Source organism: Teleopsis dalmanni, chromosome 1 (genome assembly GCF_002237135.1).
Source record: "Teleopsis dalmanni isolate 2A chromosome 1, ASM223713v2, whole genome shotgun sequence".
NCBI lineage: Eukaryota > Metazoa > Arthropoda > Insecta > Diptera > Diopsidae > Teleopsis > Teleopsis dalmanni.
Window position 1 is genome coordinate 196,359,199 of NC_051846.1, and position 14,830 is coordinate 196,374,028.

The 14,830-nt window shown below is 28.3% G+C and overlaps 1 protein-coding gene across 2 annotated transcripts; it reads left to right on the plus strand.

Annotated features, from left to right (window-relative positions):
- Nucleotides 1-1,073: 1,073 nt before the first annotated feature.
- Nucleotides 1,074-14,615, plus strand: LOC119671107. 2 transcript variants are annotated; one of them, XM_038081619.1, is made up of 2 exons: nucleotides 1,074-1,374; nucleotides 13,169-14,615. In XM_038081619.1, exon 2 carries the CDS (start codon nucleotides 13,228-13,230, stop codon nucleotides 14,563-14,565), a length of 1,338 nt encoding a protein of 445 aa, XP_037937547.1. In that variant the 5' UTR covers nucleotides 1,074-1,374; nucleotides 13,169-13,227; the 3' UTR covers nucleotides 14,566-14,615. The 2 variants fall into 2 exon arrangements, with proteins under 2 accessions (XP_037937547.1, XP_037937548.1); XM_038081620.1 differs by lacking the exon at nucleotides 13,169-14,615 and adding an exon at nucleotides 10,322-11,743 and having other exon boundaries at nucleotides 1,079-1,374.
- Nucleotides 14,616-14,830: the final 215 nt, after the last annotated feature.

The window sequence follows — 14,830 nt, forward strand, 5'->3', positions numbered from 1 at the left end:
AATCGCAAGCAATAACCTTTGCTGCAGTAATAGTAGCAACAGAAAGAAGGGAAGTAAAAACTTTGTTACCGCTCAGCTTAGCTCAGCACACAGCAACAGAAGCTAAAAAGGAAATCGCAAACGCATTCAAGTCCCCATGGTGCTTGGGTGCTGTCAGATAAAAAAAATCTAGCACACACCTATGTATGCACACACACACACATTCATATAAATACGACATCAAATGAATTAATATCGTATATGTACACGCCGTACTTCTACATAAAATGTTGTTGGAACAAACGGAATAGCGTAACCCAATTCATTTAATATCTTCTAAGTGAATTTTCTGAAAAATCCCTCCAAACATTTGTGAAATGTTGATAGATGATAAATGATTAGTTTTTAAGGTCATCGTGAAGTTATAAAAGAAAGAAATACATTCACTTACAAGCGTAAAAGCGACAACAAAGAATTTGTACAGATGCACAGATACGTATCACATTTAGGATTTGGATATTTTCTTTATTATATGTGCGCTCCTTTTTGAGCAAGAAACCAACCATTAATCCTACACAAAGAAAACGAAAAATATTCTTCAACAACAAAATGTAGAGAAAAGAACAGAAACGAAGGAAATAAAACATATCAACCACCTATTATAGGTCCCGGACTGAGTTGCTTTTTATAGCTACGACCACGACCACGACCACGACTACGGCTACGACTACGACTACACAAAATATTTCGTTCAGAAATTTCATGCAAATATTCGTTTAGCTCCGACACTCGTCTCCATCCCCACCATAAACGAACGACAGCAACAAGCGAGCCACAGATATATTGTACAGCTATTATACAGCAGTCGGTTGCTCTGTGTTGTATGGGGCCGCACATAAAACGTTACAGCGCGTAGTTTTTGGGTTTCTCGTTTCGAGTTAAAATTTTCTGTATTTTCTGTACCTTTTGTTATACACCCGTCGTCGAATGTAGATTATACATATTTTGTTTGTGTACTCTTATATATATGCGGGTAGTATAGCTGTGTAGTTGTTTGCTTTTTACTACTGGCTCGGCTCGCCTGACATGTTTGGATTTCCTCTATAGGAAAACAAGTATTGGGCGCAGACGTTCATTTTGTTTGTAGCAGTTGTGCTGTGAAGTCGTCGTTCGTAGTCAGTCATCAGCATTTATTACTCAGTGGGTTTTATAGAATTTGTACGAGCAACAACAAAGCGTAACAAGAGTGTGTGTGCAGTGCTTGTGCAAAAGATATAATAAAAAAATAATAAAAGCAATTTTGTGTGAAGTGTAACTGAACGCGAATATACAAAACAGAAAGAGAAGTCATATTAACGGGGTCTTGAGATTTGTTTTTTTTTTGTTTCTCACAAGGTAATTATTGACGCTGTATTTTATGTGTGTCGTTTTAGTTTATATATTTTTTATACTTTGTATTGAATGCTTATTTAATTTTATATATTTTTGTTTTGTTTTGTTTTTTTTTTTTATTATTGAATTGAAATGAAAACAAATTTGTGGGATGATATTGAGTGAATATCTAGATTATATATGATATATTAATAAATAATTATAATTATGAAAAGTATTGTCAAAATGAAATAAAAAACTATTAGTTTATGAATGTAGGCAATTGTACTTGAATACAATGGTATTGAAGAGAAGAAAATAATAAATATTATCAACCCTTAATAATTAATGTGATGTTTTGATGTTAGATAAATTTATAAAAGATATTGTTTTAATAACGTTTGTGTGTGTGATTGAATACTTGCAATATTCTTCAAAAGTAAAGAGCGGATTTTGTGTTGTTATTTTTATTTATCGGGGCGAAGTGTAAATAAAAAAGTTTAAGTTAACATAGTATTATTCTATTTGTATTTACATATATGTAAATAATAATAGTATTAAATGCATAAAAACAAAAATATTACTATAATCTAAAAACAACAGTAATATATATTAATTAATATATATTATTATATATATTAATATGTATATTATTATATATATATATATATAATATATTATATGTGTTATTATAACACATATATGTTTATCTGTATGTAAATAATATTATTTATAATATTTTAATACTAGTAGGAATGTGAGATATATTTTTATCTTATAATATTAATAAATCTCAATTTGAGCTGACGCGATCGTTGTTAGCTTATAATCTGGTATCTACGTTTCGAAGATTAGAATAAATTATCTTATATCAATGTCTTATGTGTATAAAGCATTTGATAGTTTTATTAAAAAAGAGTTTAGTCTGTTTTTATTTTAACCTTTTAAATATTAAGTTAGGGAATTTACTTGAAATGTTTGAGACTGCTATACTACAAATAATATAATAACTTTTTAAGATATTCTATATGTATATATAAATTTGTTATAAATGTTGAATTACATAATTTTCAATATATAACTAATTTGTTATTGTTTTTTATTGTAATATTTTTTGATTTGTCTACAGTTGGAAAACTCTTAACTAATAAATTGTTCTCTTTGTCACTAGTTAAAAATTTTATAATATTACAATTTGATATATTTGATGTTTGATAAATTCCTTGATAATTGTCTTAAAAATATTTAATGTATAATATATCTCCAATGTATCAATAATATATCTCCAATATATCAATAATATATCTCTACTTCCAATTCTAACATTATACTTCAAAGAGATCACGTTACTAACAAGGCAAGAGATATTGGAATATCAAAATTCCGAACACATCTCATCAGTCAATCTAGTATTAGGTCTTGTTGAATTACTAATATTTTGTTTTCTTTCATGAATTTTTTAATGGTTGTATTTACATAAATATGTGTTTACATATGCAGTCAAATGTTCATAACTCACATTTTCTATAATTTGAACTAAATTGAGTGCAACATGGTTCAGGGAGCAAATTATATACAATTACAAAAAATTCCTTAACTCAATGTCTCCATAAGTCGAATCTTTTGTTTGCAAAATGGTACTTCGGGTTTTGGAAGTTTGACTATATTAATGTAATATTAAAATATGTCAACAAACTTTTTTCATACAGTTTGATTTCACTTAGATAGGTTCTCACGAGTTTAGTTTAATTATATTTTTAATTAGACTATATTAAGTTATAATTAACTTTCACGGCCATAATCTGACTTTCAGGCAAAAATGCTAAAAAGACACAAAAGTGCTAGTTTACCGCACAAAAAATGGGTGATACGAATAAATATTCAGTTCTAGTATAATGGTAAAAATGGAGTAAGATCGATTAGTCTATTGTAATCTTATTACTCCACCATTTTAAACTTATTATTAACCTAAAAACGAGTTAATTAAAACTTTTTTTAACTATTTGTCTACCTATTAAAATAATTTTAATATCCGGATTAGTTGTAACTATTCGAATATCCGTTTTGCATAAAATATTGTAATTCGAATAATAAAAGAATGTAAAGTTTTAAAACTGAAACGTTTTAACGATGCCCATACACTGTATGACGAAAAGCTAGCTGTTCAGTTTTTGAGCTGGTATAGTTCGACTTTGTACCGTTAGGGAATTGTCGAAAAACAAATAATATATGTGTATATGGCCATAGAAAATATTAATAAATAATTAGTTTATAACAACACGTTCTGTGGAAAAAATTATAAGTTTTGGTTAAAACCAAAACTAATATTCTCGTTGTTTTCTTTGTTAATCATTTACAATTCAGATTTTGAAAATAATCTATTACAATTTACAATTGGTAAATATAATTTATTAATACACGAAAGAACGCCTTGTTCCTATTCCGCTACTGCTTTATATTCAATGTTAAAGTGCCTTACATTCACTTCACTTTGGTATGCTATAATATATTAATTGTTATTCAAAAACAATGGTATATAAAGGCGCCTTGTTCTAATTCCGCAACTGTCAAACGTTAATTAGAAACCAAAAAGGTATTGTTCGATATAAAGTTTGAATAGTACATGGAAGGTACAAATTCATTAGAACTGAATTTCGTTTTAGCAGTTTTTGCTTTTAGATTCAGTTTAAGGTAGAAAAATTCATATATTTTAGCTTGTGCTAAAAATTTTTACTAATTGTAGAGTTCCAAAAATAATATTTTAGTTAACATAATTATCATGATTGGATTTTCAAATTATAATATATTTTTAATAGAATTATTATACTACATATTTAAATATATATGTGTACAGAACACTAATTATATATATAATTTTATATAAAGTTTCTCCAAAATATCAAATTTTTAATCAAATTAATATTTTTGATTTGTGATATTTAGATTTTGATTTGATATATTTCCTTCATTTACAATTTAGACTCAATTGCTCTTTTGAGCTTTTACCAGGGGAATCGCATTAGCTGTTTAAACCTAAATTTATTTCACTTTAGTTTCTTTTAGAACTATGTATTGGTTTTATAGGTGGGTGCTACACATATGTAGGGTGCGGTATTTCGGATATATATTTTGTTTTGCTTTTTTGTATTTGTTGGACACTTAAATGTGTTTCTCTTTAGAGATATGGCATCAGTATTTAATTTTTGGGGCGTACTTCTAAACTGGGTGTGTAGTAAATAATTTTTTTTTATAAGTATTGTCGCGTTTATTGAAGTACAAATACACGATATTTCGACATGCATACAAAACAAATTAGAAATGTATCTAAAAATAGGTATTTTCAGTTTACTATAAAGTATAGTTAATACTGGCATTAAGGTATTTAAAGTACATTGCTATGCATACATTATTTTGTATTTGTATAAGAAACTCAAGGCAATAGCCCAGCTGTTATTGTCGAAATTCACTAACTACACTACAAAAATGAATGGTGCGTAGTAGATGTAATATATGTATATCTCTTCTTTTGTATATATATCAAGGAAATTTCAAACGAAAAAGGTAGTTAAGACGACAGGTAAGGAAAATACATAAAGCAAATAGGACTGCTATGTTATTATCTCTACTATGTTTGTAGTGAAAGCATAGCGTTTTTTGCTAAGATACTTTAATATAGCTATCCTCTTAATTATTGAGAAAACCTATGGACGAATGTTATAGAAATGCAGCTGCTTAATGATAAACATTCCGTGTTGTTCTGGAAATTTCTTGCAAAATACAAATATTTTTTGTTATTTTTTAAATGTAGACAATTTTATGGGTTTAATTTATTTTTTTGATGAGTTAATCTAAAGATATTTATTCTTAGTAAAATATACTGTGTTCTACTCTTTTTTTTCTAACTTAGATTCATTAGTAATCTTATGAAAATATACTCTTAATATGATGTAATTGAACTTTCAAACATTCAATGATAAAATTGTAGTATGTATACAAAATGCAGATGCATAGATAGAAACTCATTAAAACCGGATTCTATATTATACACTTTTAGTCATTCACGGATGTTAAAGTCTGTTTATACTCAAGATACTGCTGACTTAGATAATAAAGTTCAACGTTTGAGCTTTTCAAAAGATACTCTGTCGTAGGGTATATTTGCGTTACTTGAATCTTTGAAAGTCAAATAAGAATACGTTGAATGCCCATATATAAATAAATATCTGTACGAATTGAATGCTTCACACAAACTCGATCTGATTTTAATTCCATAACTATACAAATGAGTTGCCTTAGTAGTCTAACAGCACAGTAACTTGATATTGAAAAAAACTGCTTTGGTGTGCCACAAATAATATCTCTACACCTCGTACATATAAAGATTTAAGATGTACAATAAGCTTTTATTTTGTATCTTTATTAAAAAAAATTGATTCGAATCGAAAACTGAAAAGACCAAAGTTTAAACTGAAATTATAAAATAGTTTGGGATACCGAAAAATCAATAAACTCATTCTACTAGTATAACTATTGTAGTAGGTTTGATTCGGTGTTGCTACAAATGGAATTATATGAAAGCATGGATATATACACAACATCAAACCAGAAAACAGAATTTCGAACGTCTTCTGTTTGTGTGCTTGTGTGTATATGCTTACGCGTGTATTCTGTAGATATACATTTTTGTTTAATCCAATCATCTGACTCAAACGCATGACTCAATGTAATCGTTGGACACACAATCGTCGGTCGTTTGCACACTCAGTGGGAATATTTCCTACCTGATGTGCTGATTCTAGAGGTGAATTGTATTAATTGTTAAAGAAAGATGATAAAACAGAAACCTGGCAAAAAGTTCATTATTTTTAACTATATTATAATGATGTCATATGTCTGTAAGGTATAATGTGATTATATATGTATGCCTATAGTCACTGTGACTAAGCAATCGTTTTATTTGTTAATAGTTTAAATTATAACCCACGTTTAATTCTACAAATCATATTTATACAATAAAATTTAACAAATTTTTTTGTATAAAAACATTTTCGTCATATTAAAACTACTTCGTATCCGTGATTTCAAGATATGTCCGAAATGAGTAATGATACAAGCTATTTATAGTGGGTTTTATATATTACCACCCTCTTAGGCAGTACTGATATCAGTAAAATACCCCCGAATTTCAAATACAGCATCATCTGTCCGTCAAGCAACAACAAAACCAGCTAAATTGATGTTCGCATATATTTCTATAAATAACCTTGAGTTACAATATACATGAATTTTGTATCTGGTACAAGAACGAGTGCTCTTCGTTCACACTCGAATGAAGAAGGGTCAGCGACAGAATGGGAAATAATAGGAAGGGAAAAAATCAAATGCGCAAAAGAAATTGGACGGGTAGACATTGATAGACATTTTCGATAAACCAAAAAGGTCTATATATTGAAAAATTAAGAAGAGGAAAAGCATGAAATAACAAAAAGTAAAGAAACGAAAATGAGTATACAGATAATTCAAGTTGCCTTATTCATTTGAGTGTAAGTGGTTTTGTTTATTTTTCAGTTTATTTACATTAAAATATATACTTATAAATTGTATGGATAAGAAGTATAAAGTCTAAAGAATTCCGATCCACATAGTGGCTATAAAGATATCAAGCGTATAAACCTTAAATGTTAAACGCTCTTTCATTTTAATATAATTGATTTAAGGTTAATCGATAATGTTATATAGTCAAAAATATTGATGAAAATGGTTGGGTATTTAATATTGTTGTCTCTAAGATACTAACGTTGATATTCGATATTTTTAGTATTTATGCATATAATGAATAAAAGTTCCCCAATATGCATTTGTTCAAAATAACTTACAATATAATGAGGGTTTTGAAATTTTGAGGGTTGAAAATTTTTGTACAATATTATATTGTGTAAAAAATATATGATGTTGATGTGTTAGTATCAAAAGTTTTTTACGCTGAAGTTTCTGTAACTGGGTTAACATATTAAATAAGCTATTTCCGATACTGTATAATCATTCAATAGTATTACTTTGTATATTTATATTCACTGCTTTAGAGATTTAAATTGAACGTATATACAATGGCGGATCTAAGTAAGGCATAGAAGGGCCCCGAACTTACTCAATTGATATGCCATCATAATTTTTGAAAAACATACGTATATAAAATGATATACTTTTTTTTCTACTGCTAAACCTAAAACAAAATTTTTCATTCCGAAGAGAATCCACATTTTTTCTAGAGCAACTCAACTGAATAAAAGATTAACAGAGGTAGTTCAAACTAATATTCATAACTAAGTTAATATCAAACTGGAAGTGGTAGATAAGTTTATAAAAACGAAATCAAGACAGATAATGTCAGTGTATAAATAACTAATAAATGTTAATTTAAAAGTCAAAAACAAAATTATAAGATAATGTATAGTCCTATTTCGTTATTTGATATAATGTTGTTTACGATTTATGGCTGTGTTAGGTTATACCTTAGAATTTTCTAAGACTTGTTGGCCAATTGAGTATAAAAACTTAAAATTGTTAGTAAATAAATATAAAAAAAATTTACCTTTAGAGAATTTCCAGAGAGAGCTAATTATGTGTTCTTAATATACATGAGAACTCATGCATTAATATAATACGGAAAAAAATTATGATATTCTTTTTTTAGTTAAGCCCTTTCTATTGGCAATATCCAGACCCGTGTCTCTGTATATATATATAATGTTAGCATACACATACCATATAAATCGTAGTTATTTAATATTTTTTTTTGATTTTTAATTTTACTTTAATTTTAATTTATGGACTAAAAAGTTTAAAAAAATTATATACTGGGCTCTCAATTATAAAGAAAAATATTTAAAAATATTTGTGTACATAGTTATCTTCTTACTTAATATGAGTACTGTCATAATCTATATTGATATCATATCATATTTTTCCAAAAATAGTTTCATATGCTCGTTGATATTGACCTATATTGTGGATCGATTAAGTTCTTATAGCAATTAAGTATATATCGTATAGTAAAGTTTTATATATTTGTTACCATGATTGGATTAATAAAAATTGTTAAAACTTTTGTTCTTAATTAAGCTGCTAAGAAAAGTTGTTTAAGAACTAATTTACCTCAATATTTATAAAGTTGCAAATATGTTTAAAATTGTTTATAAAATATATCTTAAACTTTAATTTATATAAGATTAATATCAAGTTGATTGGATAATTCAGGTGTACTTGTGTCATGATTTATCGAACTTGGAATTCAAGACGAATTTTACGTTGATTAGGTGATTCAGCTACTTCTATGATTCCTCGAACGTGAAAAATCAAAACAAATTTTATGTTGATTAGATGATTCAATTATTCTTCATGAAATAACGTTCACAAACATTGGACTTACGACGAATTTCATTAAGTGATTCAGCTGTTCTTGATTCACGACTATTCAAATATTACTATAAATCTTTGAAAATATTATTTTTTTTAAAAACTGTTGGAAAAAATTTTTTTGTTTCAATGTGATAAAGCATTTCATTTTTACCGCGCCATCTGTTGGATACAAATATTGGTTACGCTGAAATTTAGTTTATAGAGATCGTACAAAATCTGTTAAAATTCTTGGTTTCTATAAAGTAATTTTATGTTCTTAATGTTTTATAAACGCTTATTTTTGATTTAATGTTTGAGATGAAAACATGCTTATGTTGAGACACGTGTCTAAGCATACGTACCAAATTTGGTTTAAATCCCTCAACGCAATAAACAGTCTATTTGAAAATAATAAATCCACAGAGATTAAGATTGAATACATTTTATACATTGACTAAAAAGAATACTTAGAACATATTTTTAATTCCCAGAAAACAGCAATAATTTTAAATCAAAAAATTCCACATTTTTAGTATTATTTACAAAAAAATGTTGATAAAACAAAATTAGAAGAAATTTTTAATAATTCTGCATTTTTTTAATATATTATTATTAACTAAACAAATTTTTCTCCGTGTTGAAAAAGACAAAGAAGCAACGGTGGATTCTGTCTTTTGTGCATTAATCGAAGACATCAAGAATCATTCTATCTCGGGATGTCATGAAACGTTGTACCGTCACTGAATTTCATTATTCTTCTTTCCTGCTATTCGCATAAGCTGTGTGTATGGTATATCTGCTTATTAAGACATTTGAAACAAAGTAAATAAACCATCCCTTACTATATGAATAAATACATGATTTGCGCTTCGAAATGACTCGATATAGTTTTTTTGCGTTTATCTCTTTATGGGTTTCACTATAATATCGAAAATGTGTCGCATGAACATGTGTATTGGATCATTTATTGTCGATTCTTTCAAAGGCACATGAACTAAGTGTTCTTGTTATATTTGTAGATGTGTCACACTCGATGATGTGATCTTTCCGTTGCGTGTATCTGACGACATGAAATTGTATTTTTCTCTCCTTTTCTTCCATTAAATAACACTAATGTGAACATATAGTTATAGTGTAGTTAGGCTCTTATCTGCTTAATTGTCTCTGCGTTTTTACAATTAAAGTAAACTACAAGATTTCAATTTATCCAGACAAATATTTTATAGTCCCACGGTCGGAGGTAACCTTACTCAACTACTGTTAATACTAGTAAATACTATTGGATTCAGTATTAAAAAAATGTACTGTTCAGATAAAATGTTTATTGAAAATTTCTGATTTTCGAACACATTTAATAATTAGTAGTTAATCTATTTAGTTTATGTCAAACAACATTAGCAAAAATTTAACTTATCTGTTCAGATAAAAAAATATATCTGCTAAAGATATTTGCAGTTCTTGATACAAGTTCTAATATAAAAAATTTTTGTTAATGAATTTCCAATTAATCTGTTTGAATGGTATTTAAGCTTCGGCAAAGCCAGGGCTAACCTTTTTCTTTGCTTTATTTCAGATATCGCTCAAAATCGTAATCTTATATTTCTGGAACAACCAATTTGTTTAAAACATCTGTATAAATCAGTAAACATGCCAACTGTACGTCGCTGTTGTATTGTTGGCTGTCTTTCGAATTCGCGTCAGAGTCCACAATTACAATTCTTTCAGTTCCCGAAACCAGAGAATCCATTCCATAATCTTTGGAAGCAAGCATGTCATGCTTCATTGGGTCGCATATTACCTTTTAAAAAACCAGTAGTATGTGCATTGCATTTTCATCCAAAAAATATTGGTGGCCGACGATTAACTTCAAGTGCTGTGCCATCGTTAAGGCTTGAAGTACCCTCAAATTTAAAGGCTGTAGAACAACAAGCTATGATAGATGATATCGAAAGAAGTCGAAAATGTGCTTATATTAATGCTGTTGTTTACGAGTGGTTAGTTCGTGCGAATTTAAATCCACAATTACGTGGTTCTATTACCCATGGCATGATTAAAGAAAAAGCTGAATCTGCAAAAGTAATAATTGGTTCTGATACATTTGTTGCAGATAATCGATGGCTAAATCGTTTTCGTGAAACTCATTTGACAGGCTTTGCACAGAAATTATCCACAAATCAATTAAAACCACTCGGACAATCTTTGTGGATACCAGATATTGTGCAAGACTTACAACATTTATTTCCACCAACAACAGCTGAACATGTGGCTAAATTAGAATGCGTGCCAGAACAATATGTTGATTATATGCAACAATATGGTGAATATGAAGAAGATGATGATCCAGATCAGAAGCAAGACCTGTCATATCAAATGCAACAGGAGCAATCATACCAAGAACAGCAACAGCAAAGCCATTATCAGGATCAAAAATATAATTCATTAAATCAAGACTCATACGAACAACAGACAAATTATAACTACGATAATTCTTATGACAACACTTTCAGCTCACCACATCCATCACGACCATCATCACATTCTCCTCCACAGCAACAATCATTATCAAATCGTTCCAGTCCTTATCAAACCCCAGCTAAACGCTCTAAATTACAAGATGATGAAGTGCAGATTATTAATTCACAACCCGAAGAAATTGAAGACTTAACGGATTGCCCAGAAATAAATCATAATGAAAATGGTGCTAATAAAATAAGAACGAACGGTTCTGTATCTAACGGTCATTCCAATTCCACAACACCTAAACCAACTAACGGAAAACTCAACGGTCACATCTCACCATCAATCAATGATGATTGTGAAACTTATGCTAATGCATTAGAAAAATTAAAACCGATAGCAAATTTTGTTCTTTTTAAAGAAAACTTCCGTGCTATTGGCCTCATATCACAATTGGAAATCGTTTTACGTAAAGGTGATCGTTTGAAATTAGCAGAGGAATCTGAATAAACTAAACTGTGTATAAAATAAAACACTACTGATGTAAATAGTATTATTAAAATTTAAGTTAAATTGTAATTTTTAGTTTATAAATTAATTTATGTAATATATTTTAAGAAACAAACCATTATGTAAAAATTAATTTAATATATAATAATTTTGTTAAAATTGTGTCAAATGACGTTTTTCTATATTATAGATATGTAATAAGTTTATTGTTATGATTTCATAACTGTAACTCTGATCTGAAACAGTCAAAAACTGTTATTAGTTTAAATCAATAAAATTTCTTGTAAAAATAATTTATGTATTTTTATTTGGTTATTGTATGTGACGAACCAATCTAGTTGGGTTATTGCAACATTTATATAAAATTTTTGTAAAATCCTTGCTTACTCAAAAAAAAAAAAAATTTCGCGGATTTTATAAATTCTTCAATTATTGTTTATTTGTTATAATACTTGACCTTAATTTATTTCATTTGTATATTTATTTATTTTAATTTTATATTATTTTTGTTTCATATGTTAATTTACCGGTTTATTTGCTTATGTTTACGATTCATTTTCAAGTTTATCACCGGCAAATGATATGGAAAACGAAATGTCAAAATCATATGAAGTACACAAAATAAGCTTTCAATTTGGCAGCACTTGGTGTAGCAAGCGCAAGAAATAGATAAAAAAGTAATAGTTTAAAAATAATATATACATATGTACATATGTCTGTTTTTAACACGTTATATTATAAAAAAGATTTTTTAATTTTATTTACAAACCTGCAATAATAAAATAATATAAAATATTTTATGATTTAAATAATTACGCAATTCTTCTGAGTTTTCTTCAAATTTTAGGATTAACATTAATATTAATAGATGTATATATGTATGTCTATCGTTAAATTGAAATTATTTTGCATTTTATTGGATAAAGATTTACTGAAATTTTATATAGTACAATATGAGATATTTAATTTTAAAATATTTATTTATGGAAACCTCCTTTGTATTTGACTACGACTCTTATTAGCTTAGCATTTTCGGCCAAAATAGGTACAAAAATAATACACTTGCATATATAACAACTCATTAAATTATATAAATGATTATTTTTTTTTTTTCAAGCAACTTTTTTAAATGTTTCTTAAACGTCTGGATTTATTAAATCATGAGTTTTTGTTTAACTTTATTATAATAGGATTAATGAATATTTAAATATTTTACTTAGAATCTTAGTTAATAATTCTTTAAAAACCGAAAACATTCTTCTCTGGTTCAAAAGATAAAATGTATGTTGTATGTACTTATTACAACACATGATATATACGTTTAAATATATGGGTACTATATACATGTAATGTTATTTGCATGTACATAAATATATAAACCTTTCACGTTTTTATATATAATATGTATATCAATAAATTGTTTATTCTCTAATCAAATATTATTCTATTTCAGGTGTTTATTAAAATCCATTTGTCGTTGCTGTTTCAATACTTAGTAAAAAATTATTAAATATGCCGACTGTACGTCGTTGTTGCATTGTTGGTTGTCTTTCAAACTCTCGCCAGAGTCCACAATTACAATTCTTTCAGTTTCCAAGGCCTGAAAATCCAGTTCATAATGCTTGGAAGCAAGCGTGCCATGCCTCCTTGGGTCGCATATTGCCTTTTAAGAAACCCGTGGTATGTGCATTACATTTTACATCAAATTGTCTTGGTAACCGTCGCCTAACGTCAAGTGCTATACCAACATTACGACTTGAAGTACCCACAAATTTAAAGGCAGCAGAACAACAGGCTATGATAGATGATATTGAACGAAGCCGAAAATGCGCTTATATTAATGCTGTTGTTTATGAGTGGATAGTACGAGCCAATTTAAATCCACAATTACGTGGTTCTATTACCCACGGAATGATTAAAGAAAAAGCCGAATCAGCTAAGAATGTAATTGATTTAAATACTTTTGTTGTAGATAATCGTTGGTTGAATCGTTTTCGTGAAACACATCTCGCAGGTTTTGCACAAAAATTGAACACAAATCAATTGAAACCACTCGGGCTATCATTGTGGATACCCGATATAGTACAGGATTTGCAACATTTATTTCCTGCAACAACAGCTGAACATGTTGCTGAATTGGAATGCGTACCAGAACAATATGTTGATTATATGCAACAATATGGTGAATATGAAGAGGATGATTATTCAGATCAGAAACCGGAACAATCATATCAAACTGAACAACAGCAAGAGCAATCATATCAGGAACAACAACAACAAAGCCACTATCAAAAATATAATTCATTCAACCAAGATCCATACGAACCACAAATCAATTACAATTACGATAATTCTAACGATGAACTTAAAAGTCCAGGTAGTAACTTTAGCTCGCCTCATCCATCTCGGCCGTCATCGCATTCTCCTCCACAACAACAGCTATTATCAAACCGGTCTAGCCCTAATCATAATCCAGTTAAACGCCCCAGAGTTAATAGTGATGAAGTGCAAATTGTCAATTCACCACCAGAACAAATTGATAATTTAACAAATGGCTCTGAAATAAATCATAATGAAAATGGTGTTAGCAAACAAATAACGAATGGTTCTATATCCAATGGTCACTCAAACTGCTCCACACCTAAACCAATGAATGGAAAACTCAATGGTCACATTTCACCAGAAATAGATGATGATTGCGAAACTTATGCTAATGCACTTGAAAAATTGAAACCGATAGCAAACTTCGTACTTTCCAAAGAAAACTTCCGTGCTATTGGTCTCATATCACAATTGGAAATCGTTTTACGTAAAGGTGATCGTCGGAATCTATCAGAGAAAGCAGATTAATTATTTAATATAATAAAAATTATTATGTTGTGAATAGTATTATTAAAATATAATGTTAAATATTTAGTTTTATATATATACATTTATTTATTTAGTTTTAAGAATCAAACCAATATATCGAATTGAAATTAAATTAAATCGAATTGAATTGAAATTAAAATTTAAATTAATATTTCACAAATGTCAATTAAAGTAATTTATTTTAAAGAAACCAAAATTATTATTTGTTGTAGTTCTATATCTGTAACCCAAACATCCAACTAAA

Coding starts and splice junctions, on each gene's coding strand:
- LOC119671107 (XM_038081619.1), top strand. CDS start 13,228: ATGCCGACTGTACGTCGTTGTTGCATTGTTGGTTGTCTTTCAAACTCT.